General features: G+C 39.7%; 1 protein-coding gene across 4 annotated transcripts in view; it reads right to left on the bottom strand.

Moving 5' to 3' along the window:
* ipo11 (importin 11) overlaps positions 1–14,212 on the bottom strand; it is a 420,430-nt gene that overhangs the window by 377,809 nt on the left and 28,409 nt on the right. For 3 of the 4 annotated variants that reach the window (XM_073064510.1, XM_073064512.1, XM_073064513.1), the window contains exons 2-3: positions 12,724–12,798; positions 11,804–11,948 (exon numbers count right to left, since the gene is read on the bottom strand). In XM_073064510.1, coding sequence (XP_072920611.1) covers positions 11,804–11,941 — 138 coding nt within the window. In that variant the 5' untranslated portion in view covers positions 11,942–11,948; positions 12,724–12,798. The remainder of the gene's footprint in view (positions 1–11,803; positions 11,949–12,723; positions 12,799–14,212) is intronic. The other variant, XM_073064511.1, reaches the window with a different exon arrangement.

The following is a 14,212-nucleotide window of genomic DNA, read 5'->3' as shown; positions in this document are numbered from 1 at the left end:
ACCCAACTTGGGCTGTAATGTTAGCCTCTTCCTCCTGAATTAACTCCTTCCAACTTCCCCTTATGCATCGCTGACTGACGTATGGGACCAAACTCACTCTACCACTGTAGTAGAAAATAGGAGGAATTTTTATGTGCTGTGACTCAGCTGCTTTGCTTTTGTTGTAAATGTTGCAAAACATGGATTGTGTAGGTTAGAAGTGAATTGTACTGTGAAGTTTTCATATTTTTGCCATTCTTTTTTATATTTTATTAACCTGTGTGCTTTACCGACATTTCTGACAGTCCTGTGGCAATTTCTGAAGAGGTGGTGTGAGATGGAAGAGGAAGATTCTAGGCTTAGGGCTACGGACAATGACGAAGAATTACAATCTTCTGAGTCATTGCACTGCACTAGTACAACAGACACAAAAAATAGTCCCTATTTACAATGAAAGCTACTTATCAATGAGTTTGACATGGACTGATGATCCAAGTTGTCCTGTTTCAATGTGCCTAGTCTGTGCAACATTTTGCTGCAAGTTTTCAACTTCTTACATGTGAGAGCAAGTTTTTTTTTTGGTTTAACAAGCATCAAGGGCAAGGATAGAAATCGTCTCATTTCAGCTGAAGGTAGAATCTGTGTGTGCTTATCTCAAGTTCGACCCAGAATTGGGTATTTGTGCAGCAAAAAAAAAGCACAGATTTCATATGCAAGGTCTATATTTGAACCTGACCATGTCATAATAAGAAAATATTTTTTCAACGTGTTGTATAAAATTGTACCTCAGGCTACATTCTTATTAATATTGCTTTGGCTTATGGTTTTTAGTAACTTTACTATTCAACATTGCCAATAAATTTTCATGTTGTAAATAGTATTAAAATCAATTCACAACTATTATTTAAATTAAATCTACCAAGCCCACCGTTAGAAAAATTAAATCCCATTCTGTCTTAAGCCAGTTATTTAATGGAAATTTATTATATTTGCTTTATATGAGTTTTTAAAATTTATGAAAGGAAAAAAAGATTAATTGCAAGAAAGGCAAGCTAAGTTTAACTACCTGTTTTTTTCAAGAAAGGTTGCCTAAAAATTCATTTTCTACTCAAAAGAGCATTGACAATCATTTTTGGATTATTATATCTACAACTTACTGATCACGCTAACGTACTATGAGCTCTAGATATAATAATTTTTATGCAGGGTTCTCTGAGACCTGAAAATTACTTCAATGGTTCTTCCAGGGCAAAAAGTTTGAGAAAGGCTGGATTAGACTATGTGACCAAGGGGAAAAAAAGGCCCTCCAATTTAACAGCAAGATGGTACTAGTGAGACCTAATGACATTTTACAGGTAGCAAACAAAACTAGAAACTATTCTATTAACTATACTTTCTCTGGACTATGATCACTGCAATCTGCAGCCTGTAATTTCTCTTTGGGAATTGAGGTTTTGAACTCTGTACAGCTGGATATTTTTGCAAGTATCCTGATAAATTCAGCAAATTAGAATCTCAAGCACACAGTTACAACCACAGCTGCATTGTTGGAGTGGACTTGGGGCTGGACTGAAACTCTGGGCTACATTGAAGCAGCAGTGCCTGAGCCGGAGAGCGGAAACCAAACTGATGTAAGGCCAATTTAAGCACTGAGCCAGATTAAAAGATCAAGATGTCGAGGTCAAATGCAAAAGATAAATCAATCCTCAGCTCACTACTCCAAGAGGCTTTGCTTGTCTCAGTGTTGAACTGGCTCCATGGCTGTGACCAGCAGCTATTGGGCTCCTGGATTGGATGCAGCACTGAACTAACTCCATGGCTGTGGACTCACTTTCAGGTACTCTGCGGTTCAGGTTCTGTGTGTTACTTGTATAGCATTTTTATTGTTTGCACAATTTGTTGGTTTTTTTCCATACATTACGTATTCGACAGTCTTTGTTGTGGATTTTTTAAGTGGGTTCGATGGTCTTTGATTTGTGGCTGCCTGCAAGAAGACAAATCTCAAGGTAGATATACTTGAGAATAAATGTACTTCGAACTTAGTAGGAACAATAACCTATTTATCCTACAAAGATTCATTATACATCTGAAAGATTCATTTTAGCTTTTACTCCCGGGTCTACAGCATGAGATTTCTCTCATTATTTAAAGCTACCTTGCCTGAAAACAAGCAACACTAATTCAAAATATTATTCAAAACTATCTTGTCATTTTTCATAACATACCATGTCACACTTACACATTAGTCCCTAGTGAATACTGTAGCTTCATTTCCTAAAATGACTAAAATTTTAAATTTGAGTCCTGACGAAGGGTCTCAGCCTGAAATGTCAACTGTACTTCTTCCTATAGATGCTGCCTGGCCTGCTGTGTTCCACCAGCACCGTGTGCGCGTTGTTTGAATTTCCAGCATCTGCAGATTTCCTCATGTTAAAATTTCAAATTCATAGTTTTGTTTTTGAATGGTTTTACCCCTCAAGTCAGTTGGGAAATGTCTCTCATCAGCATAACTTGCATCCCCCAAACCTTTGGTTTCTCAGATCTTAAGCTCTTTTGTATACAATTAGTTACACAACAATAACAGAAACATTGCCTGCAGTCTCTTAATAATCATACTTCGTAATTTCCCCTAATTTCACTTCAGAATTCTGTTTTATTAACCATTTCTGCAGTCAAACTCTTGTTGTACTTCCTAATCTACCATCCATCAGCTCTGAATCCCTCTAATTAAACTTATAATTGCGTTTCTACTTTCAAAACACTGCATAAATTCTGGTTATCAGAACTCCTCTATAAATCCCTTCACAATTCCTATAAGCAAATAATTATACATTGCAGTTTAAATTATACATTATTTTTTGTAGAAGTTCATAAAAGTGATATGTTTCATTACCACACTTGAATTGAATTGACCTGACTTTATTTCTAACACCCTTCACAAACATGATCAGTAAAAATCTTTACATTATATAGAACATAGAAATTTACAGCACATTACAGGCCCTTTGGCCCACAATGTTGCGCCAACCATGTAACCTAGAGACTGCTTAGAATTTTCCTAGTGCTTAGCCCTCTATATTTCTAAGCTCCATGTACCTATTTAAGAGGCTCTTTAAATGACCCTATTGTATCCGCTTCCACCACCACTGCTGGCAGTGCATTCCACGCACCCACCACTCTCTGTGTGAAAAACTTCCCCCTGACATCCCCTTGGTACCCATTTCCACTATGCCCCCTTGTGTTAGCCATTTCAGCCCTGGGAAAAAGCCTCTGGCCATCCACACGATCTTATACACCTCTAGCAGGTCACCTCTCATCCTCTGTTGCTCCAAGGAGAAAAAGCCAAGTACACTCAACTTATTCTCACAAGGTACTCCCTCCAATCCAGGCAACATCCTTGTAAATCTCTCTGCATTCTCTCTATAGTATCCACATCCTTCCTGCAGTGAGTGACCAGAACTGAACACAGTGCTCCATCTGGGATCTTATATAGCTGTAAAATTACCTCACAGCTCTTGAATTCAATCCCACGGTTGATGAATGCCAACATACCATATGCCTTCTTAACCACACAGTCAAACAGCGCAGCAGCTTTGAATGTCCTAGCAACATGGTCTCCCAAGAGCTCTCAGATCCCCTACACTGCCAAGAGTCTTACCATATATATTTATATTCTGTCTTGGACCTACCAAAATGAACCACTTCACACTTAACTGGGTTGAACTCCATCTGCCACTTCTCAGCCCAGTTCTGCATCCTATCAATGTCCCGCTGAACCTCTGACAACCCTCTAGACTGTCTACAACACCCCCAACTTTTGTGTCATCATCAAACTTACTAACCCACACTTCTACTTCCTCATCCAAGTCATTTATAAAAAATCACAAAGAGGAGGGGTCCCAGAACAGATCCCTGTGGAACCCCACTGGTCACTGACCTCCATGCAGAATACGAACCATCTACAACCACCCTTTGCTTTCTGTGGGCAAGTCAATTCTAGATCCACAAAGCAAGGTCTCCTTGGATCCCAGGCCTCCTTACTCTCTGAAGGAGTCTTGCATGGGGAACCTTATCAAATCCATATACACTACATCCATTGCTTACCTTCATCACTGTGTTTTGTTACATCCTCAAAGAATTCAATCAGGCTCGTAAGGCACGAACCGCTCTTGATAAAGCTGTACTGACTATCCCTAATCAGATTACTTCTCTCCAAATGGTCATAAATCCTGCTTCTTAGGATCTTCACCAACTTGCAAACCACTGAAGTCAGACTCACTGGTCTATAATTTCCTGGGTTATCTCTCCTCCCTTTCTTGAACAAGTGAACAACATTTGTAACCCTCCAACCCTCCGGTACTGCTCCCATCCCTACTGATGACACAAAAATCATCACAAGAGGCTCAGCAATCTCCTCCCTCACTTCCCAGAGTAGCCGGGGTATATCTCATCCAGTCCCGGTGACTTACCTAACTTAATGCTTTTCCAAAGCTCCATCATGACCTCTTTGTCTCTATGCTCAAGCATTTCAGTCCTCTGAAAGTCATCCCCACAATTACCAGGGTCTTTTTCCCTGGTGAATACTGAAACAAAGTATTCATTAAGTACCTCCGCTACCTCCTCCGACTCCATGCACGTTTCCACTATCACACCTGATTGTTCCTGTTCTCACATGGCTCATCCTCTTCACATACTTGTAGAATGCCTTGGGGTTTTCTTTAACTCTGCTCACTAAGGCCTTCTCATGGCCTCTTCTGGCTCTCCTAATTCCATTCTTAAGCTTCTTCCGAGCAACCTTGTAATTTTTCTAGAGCTTTTTTCTTAGTTTCTTGAACTTTTCATAAGCTTTTATTTTCTTCTTAACTCGATTTTCTACATACTTTGTACACCGTGGTCATTTAACTCTACCATTCTTTCCCTGCCTCTCTGGAACATGCCTATGCAGAACTCCATCCAAATATTCCCTGGACATTTGCCATATTTCCGCTGTGCATTTCCCTGAGAACATTTGCTCCCAATTTATGCTCCCAAGTTCCTGCCTGATAACATTTCCCCCTACCCCAATTAAATGTTTTCCCAAGTTGTCTGCTCCTATCCCTCTTCAGCACTATGGTGAAGAAGAGTTGTGGTCACTATCTCCAAAATGCTGTCCCACCAAGAGATCCAACATCTGACCACGTTCATTTCCCAATACCAGATCAAGTACAGCCTCTCCTCTAGTTATTGCCTCTACATATTGCGTCAGGAAACCTTCCTGATGACACCTAACAAACTCCACTCCATCTGAACCCCTTCCGCTAAGGAGATGCCAATCAATATTAGGGAAGTTAAAATCTCCCATCACAAGAACCCTATCATTATTGCACTGTTCCAGAATCTGCCTCCCTATCTGATCCTCGATATCCTTGCTACTATTGGGGGATCTATAAAAAACATCCACTAGTTATTGCCCCATTCCTGTTTCTGACTTCCACCCACACTGACTCAGTAGACCATCTCTCCACAACTTCCTCCTTTTTTGCAGCCATGACACTATCCCTAATAAGCATTGCCACATCCCCACCTCTTTTGCCACTCTCTCTGTTCTTTCTGAAACATCTAAAGCCTGGCACACCCAGCAGCCATTCCTGTTCATGAGACATCCAAGTCTCTGTAATGGCCACAACATCACAGTTGTATTTTCATCTGCCTTGTTTATGATACTCCTTGCATTAAAATAGACACATTTCAAACCATCAGGCTGAATGTATCTTTGCTCTAACATCTGCCTATCCTTCCTCACAAACTCCCTACAAGCTGTCTCTACATGTGCTCCAACCTCCCCAATCCTCTGCCTCTTCACTTTGGTTCCCACCCCCCCCTGCAAATTTAGTTTAAACCCTCCCCAACAGAATTAGCAAACCTCCCCGCCAGGATATTGGCCCCCCTCGGATTCAAGTGCAACCCATCTTTTTTCTACAGGTCACACCTGCCCCAGAAGAGGTCCCAATGATCAAAAAATCTGAATCCCTTCCCCTTGCTCTTGCTTCTCAGCTTCCTTCCTAACTCCCAATATTCTGCTTACAAGACCTCCACCCTTTTTCTACCAATGTCGTTGGTACCAATATGTACCATGACCTCTGGCTGCTCACCCTCCCATTTCAGGATATTGTGGAAAGCTCAGAAACTGTCCACAAGAAAGAAAGTGAGTCCAAGGACAGAAGATTGGTTTGTGTGATGTGCTGGGCTGTGTTCATGATCTTCTGCAGCTTCTTCCGGTCTTGGACAGGACAGCTTCCATACCAGGTTGTGATGTACCCTTGAAGAATGCTTTCAACAGCCACTGTTGCTTCACCCAAGTAGGTCATCCCCCTAACAGCACTCAAAATGGAGTGCTTATTGTTAATGGGGACAGCCACAGGGGTGCCCTCCACTATTCGACACCCTCCTAACGGTCACCCACTTATCTGTCTCCTGTGACCCCGGGGTGATTAACTCGGTCTCTAAGGAGCTGCAGCTCAATGCACCTGGTGTGGATGTGGTCATCAGGGAGGCTAGAAGTCTCCCGGACATCCCACATCTGACACCCAGAACAGAAAACTGGTCTCACAGTCGTATCCATTATTCTTATGCGCTGAGCCCTGCTCTTTTTTTAAAACTCTTCTTCCCAACCTGTACAAAGCGCTCTCTCTCTTCATATTGATTGATCCATTGCTAATGCACCGAGCCCCATGAAATGCTCCTTTTTTAAACTTTTCTCCCCAACCTGTGCGAAGCTCCCTCTCTCTCTCTCTTCATTAAGTCTCCGTCTGAATATGTAATGTGCAAATTATAGTAATTTTAATAGATAGTATGTACATTAAGATATACAACAGATCAGCCAATATAGTTTAGAAACGCTATTGTGTCAGTATAATTTAATCAGTCTGATGGCCTGGTAGAAGATGTCTGGGAGCCTGTTGGTCCTGGCTTTATTGCTACGGTACTGTTTCCTGGATGGTAGCAGCTGGAACAGTTTGTGGTTGGGATGACTTGGGGCCCCAATGATCCTTCTGCCCTTTTTTATGCAACTGTCACTGCAAATGTCCTGAATACTGGAAAGTTCACATCCAGATGCACTGGGCTGTGCACACCACTCTCTGGAGAGCCCTATGATTGAGGGAAGTACAATCCCCATACCAGGCAGTGATACAGCCAGTCAGGATGCTCTCAATTGTGCCCCTGTAAAAAGTTCTTAGGATCTGGGGACTCATGCCAAACTTCTTCAACCGTCTGAGGTGAAAGAGGCGCTGTTGTGCTTTTCCACCACAGCCGGTATCTACAAGACCAAGTGAAATCCTTGGTAATGTGTATACCGAAGAACTTGAACTTGTCAATAGGGGCCTATCTCCATTCCTTCTGTAGTCCACAACCAGCTCACTTGTTTTTTTCAACATTGAGGGAATGACGGTTTTGACACCACTGTGTCAGGGTGATGATGACTTCTCTGTAGATTGCCTCATTATTATTTGAGACAAGGCCAATCAGTGTAGTATTATCTGCAAATGTAATTGGCAGATTGGAGCTGCGGGTGGCAACACAATCATGGGTATACAGAGAGTAAAGGAGGAGGCTTAGGACACAGCCCACCGGGAGCCTTCTGTGATGAGTGTCACCAAGCGGCAGAGATGAGGGAGCCCACTCCAACCTGCCTGTGATCTGACAGGAAGCCCAGGATCCACCTGCACAAGGCAGGGTGAAGGCTGAGGTCTCTGAGCTTCTTGTCAAGCCTGGAGGGAATGATGGTGTTGAATGCTGAACTGTAGTCTAAGAACAGCATTCTCACATAAGCATTCCTCCTCTCCAGCTGTGTAAGGACGACGTCTTGAGCTGTGGCTCTTGCATCATCCGTTGATCAGTTGCATTGGTAGGCGAATTGTTGGGGGCTCAGTGTGGGTGGTAGCATGCTGCAGACGTAGTCCTTGACCAGCCTCCCAAAGCATTTGCTTATTATTGAGGTGAGTGCAACAGAACGCCAGTCACTTAGTCATGTTATCTTGGTGATGGATGTTTTGAAGCAGGAGGGCACTCTGCCCTGGTACAGGGAGAGATTAAAAATGTCTGCAAACACAGCAGCTAGTTGTGCTGTGCACTACCAACATCAAACAATGTATAACTTTTTTTGCAACTAGTTGAGGAATGAATATTTGTTGAGAAACCAGAAGGCTCCTCCTAATAACTTTTATTACAAGTGTTTCTGTTGTGTACTTATTATTTCAGTAATATTTAAATAACATTGTAAATGTAATGTTTGATTAAGCATTTATTGTTTAAATAATGCATTATGGATTATATGTAAAAATGTGTGAATTGCAAATATCATAATGCTACTACATCATATGCATGTGCCTCACTTAAGTAGAAACAAAGTTACTCGCGTTCCTGGCTCCCTCTTTTTCCATTCAATTAATGTAATATTTTGGAGTTACAAATCATAAGTTTGAAACTCACTGTTATATTATTCTATTTAAAACAATTCAGTTGTCTATAAAACACATTATTCACTTAACCAAATTTGTGTAAGATCCAACTGCTGTCAAACCATATTTCTGCCCACAAACCTGTTCCTAGTTATTCAATTGTTAGGAATCAAATACAGTTTACACAGATTCCTATGCCATTGTAAACACTAACTTAAAGAAGTGCTTCTAATTCTGGACAAAGTTTCTTTTCATTCTTTGATCACAGAGCATACTTTTCTGTACATTCTCAAAAATCAGAGAGCACTGACAAGAAGCACTTTTTTCCAAACAAATGGCAGTGACATTCATGGAATGCAATCAAATTCAAAATTTCACAGTTGCATTCAAATTTTGTTAATAAAGAATATTAAAAAATTACTGAACCAAGTGACTGGGATTAAAATAAAATTGGATCAAAGTCTGACTGAGTGGTAAAGCATACTTGAAGGGATAAATAGTCTAACTTTTATTCTTAACTGCTGCACGCCAAAATAAATGAATTTCTGCACTACCATTGAGAATAATTGCAATGGCAATGCCCATCAAAGAAAGCATCACATTACAAGTCAATCAAATCAATCATCATCTTCTGAAAAACAGAATAAAGCTGGCAATCACTCAGCCAATGAAGAGATAAACGTAGGTCTAATAAGTACCCTTCAAAAACAAAATATAGATGCCTTTGGCATACAGAGAACTACTTCAATTTATTTTGCTAACATTTCTAAATCATAGTACACAAGCATATTTTACAGATTAGAAAGCAACATATAACACCAATAATGACCCACAAAAAGGGCATAAAATAAATGAAAACTGCAAGATAATAAACATTTTTCATGACAAACTATTTCCTTTCAGATATCTAGTGAATAGGGTACAATAGTCAGCGATGTGAATTACACATATTATAATCATTAGTTTTTCCACTTCAGCACCTTTTCTGGTTACAAGAAATGTCATTGAGTAATGTCCACTTATACAGAAAAGATATATTTTCAAAGTACTGTATTTCAATATTCAGGCAAAATAATCTACTACATAACAAGAGCACCTACTAGTCAATAAAGTTAATGATTGTTTGTCATAAATAGAATGTACCTTTTTATATATTGTGCACATAATGACAGTAATCTTCATTTTACAATTGTAGAAACCTATTCAAAACAATGATTGCCATTCAGCTTTGGATGATATATTTGAGTAAATACCATGAACTCTGATTTCCGGCTTTGCAACATTAACAGATACTGCCATCCCTGAATTCAACTGTGATTCAAATTAAATTTTTGTTACCGCAACATTCCTGTTACCATCACCTTCATGGACAACCTTCCTTACTCTATTGTGCAATGCTTAAAACACATGAAGAGAGGGGCGTGGCCTCTCTCATCCATATGTACTGGCTCTGTCCTAGCTTGGAGAAATTCTGGAAAGATGTCTTCACTACACTATCGGGTATTCTGAATCAGCACCTAGAACCTAACCCCTTAATTGCTCTGTTCGGTTTTTGGGGCGAGACAGATTTATGTCTGGGCCCGACCAAATGCTGAATACTATCCTTTGCCTCTCTCCTGGCGAGACGCTTGATCCTCCTTAGATGGAGAGATGTTGCCCCGCCCACTCATGCGCAATGGCTTAACGACATTATGGCCTGCTTGGACCTCGAAAAAATTCATTATTCAGTTCTCAATTCGGATTTAAAGTTCCATAAGATCTGGGGGCCTTTTATCGAGTACTTTCATAACCTTCCTCTTGACTAGGGTTTTTTTTTCTTTTCAGTCCCTTGCTTTCAGCTCCCTTTTTTTTTCTGGTAGTAGGCATTATTATCCTCTGTTGCTAAGTGTATTTACAGTCTGGGAGTTTGAATGTCCGGACTTATACTCTCTATATTGTGTGGTGGTTGGTCTGGAATTGTTTTTTTTTCTTGTGTTGTGGGGTTTGGGGAGGACACTAAGCTCACTTGTCTTTAATTTAGGTGCTTTTTTGTTAAATTTTCTTCCCGTATAGCATATTGTTATTGTATGCTTAACCTTGCTCTGTATTAATGCTCCTCATTGGGATTTGGGGTTTTTAATTTTGTAAAATGTTTTGAAAAACTAATAAAAAAATTAATAAGAAAAAAAAACACATGAAGAGCAATTCACAGATACATCACTGTATTTGCTGAAATACATTAGCTCTAGTTGAGGAATACCACTGACTTTCTAATTCTGAATCTTGTTTTTGCATTCCTCCATAATCTTAACATCCTCTCACAATTTCCTCTCACCCAATAATCATCCTTGATTACAGTATTCTTCCTATTATAACATCCAGCTCATCTCCAAAATTAAATTATTATACCAACAGCTTTGGTGCTATGTAGCTCTTGATCTTCTTTTGGTATAGGCATCCTACGGTCTCAAAAGAGGGTGAGTAGCACACGGGAGAAGTCAGCTCATGGTGGTGCACTTCCTAGAGTGGCTGAAGAGTCCCACTCTGGAGTGAAAGTCTCTTCCACGCTGACTGCAGGTGAAGGAAGACAGGCATCTGATTAGAGCAGCCCTCTCCTTTCATTGAGCTCTCTTGGCAGCCAGCTCTTTGATGTGGATATTTACTGCTCTTGGTACACCTATCTGAATTGCCAGACAGGCAGCCCGTTGTCTGCTATGTCTTCCTAGTTGTTCACATTGGTGTTGGCTAGTTTCAGATGCCTTTTGCAAACATCATCTTTTCTAAAAACCTTTGCAAATCAGTAATTTTTTTCCTCCTAAGACTCACCCTAGGCTTTGGTCAACTAGCTGACCATCTCAACGTCAATTTTCATTTAATAAGGCTTCTGTGATGTACCTTAAGATGTTTTACACAATATTATTTGCAGTATGTAAATGGAAGTTGATGTCCTGTTGAAAAGACATTGATTGGATAATGTTCATTTGTTTTCTTACAGAGATCGCACAGACTTGACATCTTCACACAATAACCTTACAATACCTTTAAAAGAGTAAAACTGCCAAATACATTGTTCTTTCAATGTTATTAACTGCAAACATTTACATATCATGCATGTTTCAATAACACTGTATACATGAATTCAAGAAATATATCTGCCAGACAGGGATAATAAGAATTACCGAGCTACTTGGAGGTGGGGGAAGGAGGAAGACCTGCTCTGTCACAATATCATTGTCTCTTCAAACACTATTATAAATTAATTACTTATGTATTGCATGTCATTGGACCTTATAATTCTGTGTGCTGTCCCAGACCAGGGAAAAGGTGATGGGGGGGAAGAAGTATGATAAGAAGAGTGAAGTGGTGGCTAACTTCAGCTATTTTTAAATTAACAGATTAGAACCCACCAGCAATGCTGAATAGAAACCAGGCTGGGTCTCCCACTGTTTTAACCGCTCCTCGGCTGGCTTCAAAATGGCTGTGTCTTGGCTGGTAGCCTGGGTCAAAGCCTGCAGGACAACTGTGCTAGCACAATTGATATCCATAGAGAACCTGGCAAAAAAAAAAGAACACTTTCAAAATATGCAGATTTGGGTTAACCACTAGTTTATGAAAATAAACAAGACCCTGTTCTATTTGACTTTTACAGTTAAAGTAATTTAATAAAGTCAGCTAAACATTTATCCAGATCTTCCTTTTAACATAAGTTCAAAATATTCTCATGCCTGACACTACTACTTTTTCCAATATGCCAAAAATTAGACATTATCACCATTGTGAGCAAAACAGCCAATTGGCTCCAGAGCAGTTCCACCCATCATCATACCAGAAGGACAAGTAAAATCATCTCAACTTCAGGGCAAACAGCCCTTTAAAACAATGGCCAACTATGGGCCACTAAGATGAAAAGCAATCAGTACCAACTCCAGTGTCAGCAAGGTTCAGTTCTATACATAAGTATCTCTACTACTATTTCATATTTAGAAGATCCATCTTCAAACTGCAAAGCTTCTAGCCCACACAGCTTCAAATTCAACATTATTGGATGACATGATAGTGTAACACTATCATGTGGTTTTTGTAACACCAGCTATTACAGTGCCAGTGGCCCAGGTTGAATTCCACCTCTGTAATAAGTTTGCACGTTCTCCCCATGACTGTGTAGGTTTCCCCCCAAATTCCAAAAACATTAGAGTTGGTAGGTAAATTAGTCACATGGGCTCACTGGCTGGAAGGGCCTGTTACCATGCTCTCTCTCTAAATAAAAAATAAACAAACTAAATTATTGAACAGCAGCTTAAGTGAACTCACTCCTCAATTAACTTACCTCACTCAAAGCCTGTTTCACAATTATTCACAAATACTCTGATGAACCAATTTTCTCTAATTGTATTGAGCAGACCTGCATGAGAAAGCATAAGGAAATAGAACAAAACTTACAGACCATATTGGCAAAATAAACAGTAAGTAATCATCTCAAGAATACTTTATTAAGCAGATGCAAATATCCATGAAACTTTAATTCAGCGCAAAAGGGAATGTGAATTATTTGCTCGTTATTTGCTTGGATTGTCTGCTTATTAACATTTGAATGCACAGCCTTTGACGAAGTCAACATTGTTGTATTGTAATTAACTTAATTTTTCCATATAGATACTGTTGTTTATAAAATACACAGGAACCACTATTTGATAGCTGGCATTTTTCTATTATTGACAAAGCATTGGCATCTATCCCAAAGAAATTTGTGCACAATTTTTAGTGTGGACTTTGCCTCTCCCAATGTAGGTTACTGTTTTCCATCAGGTCCTGGAACCGTAGCATTATCAAATAGAACAGGACAGCAAAGCACAGGAACAGGCCTTACAGCCCACAATGTTGAGCCTAACCAAACACCCAACTAAACTTACCCCTTCTACTTATGCATGGTCTATACCCATCATTCTCTGCATATTCATGTGCCTATCTAAGGGCCTCTTAACTGTCTTGGTCCTCTTTATCTCCATGATCACACTTGGAATTGCATTTGAGACGTCCACCAGTCTCTGTGCTGGGTAAAAGACACCAGATGTCTACTCTATGTCTCTCATAATCCTAGGAACTTCTATCATCTTTTGCCTCAGCATCCACTGCCCCAAAGAAAACCTAACTTTGCATAGCACATGTCACCTAATCCAGACAGCATCCTGGTAAACCTCTTCTGCACCCTCTCCAAAGCCTCCACATCCTTCGTATAAAGGAGCAACCAGAAATAAATGCAACACTGATTTTTCCAAACCATAATTTTAAATACTTCAACATAACTTCCTGCCTCTTGAACTCTGTGTCTTAGCTAATAAAAACAGAAGAAGCCATATGCCTTCTTAACTACCCTATCAGTCTGCACACACACTTTCATACTATGAATTTAAATCTATAAATCTTTCATTCAAGCAACCAAGCAGATTGAAGATTGTCTACGGACAGCAAGCAAAGAACTAAATTCTTAATATATTTTGTACAGAAAAAAATAAAAATTGGAACACATTAAATTAAAAATTCAATTAATGAACCTTAAGAATAAAAGTTACTTTTTATTTCAAAATTAGTATGGATATTGATTGACTATTGCAAGTCAAATGCAGTCATTAGATTTTAAGTACCAAATAAACTGTAGGCAAAAAATACAGTATAGCTTAATAGTTCTATGAAATCTCCAGAAAGACATGGTCACTTGGACCATGGCAAAGGACGCTGGGTTTCATGAAACACACCGGGATTATATGGATGGCCATGGCAAAATGTTCATAAATGATGAGCTGATGGATTTTTAACCA

The sequence above is a fragment of the Hemitrygon akajei genome, chromosome 13 (assembly GCF_048418815.1).
Source record: "Hemitrygon akajei chromosome 13, sHemAka1.3, whole genome shotgun sequence".
NCBI classification, from domain to species: Eukaryota; Metazoa; Chordata; class Chondrichthyes; order Myliobatiformes; family Dasyatidae; genus Hemitrygon; species Hemitrygon akajei.
Note: the sequence above shows the minus strand (reverse complement) of the source record. Positions and strands in the feature narration are given on the sequence as shown.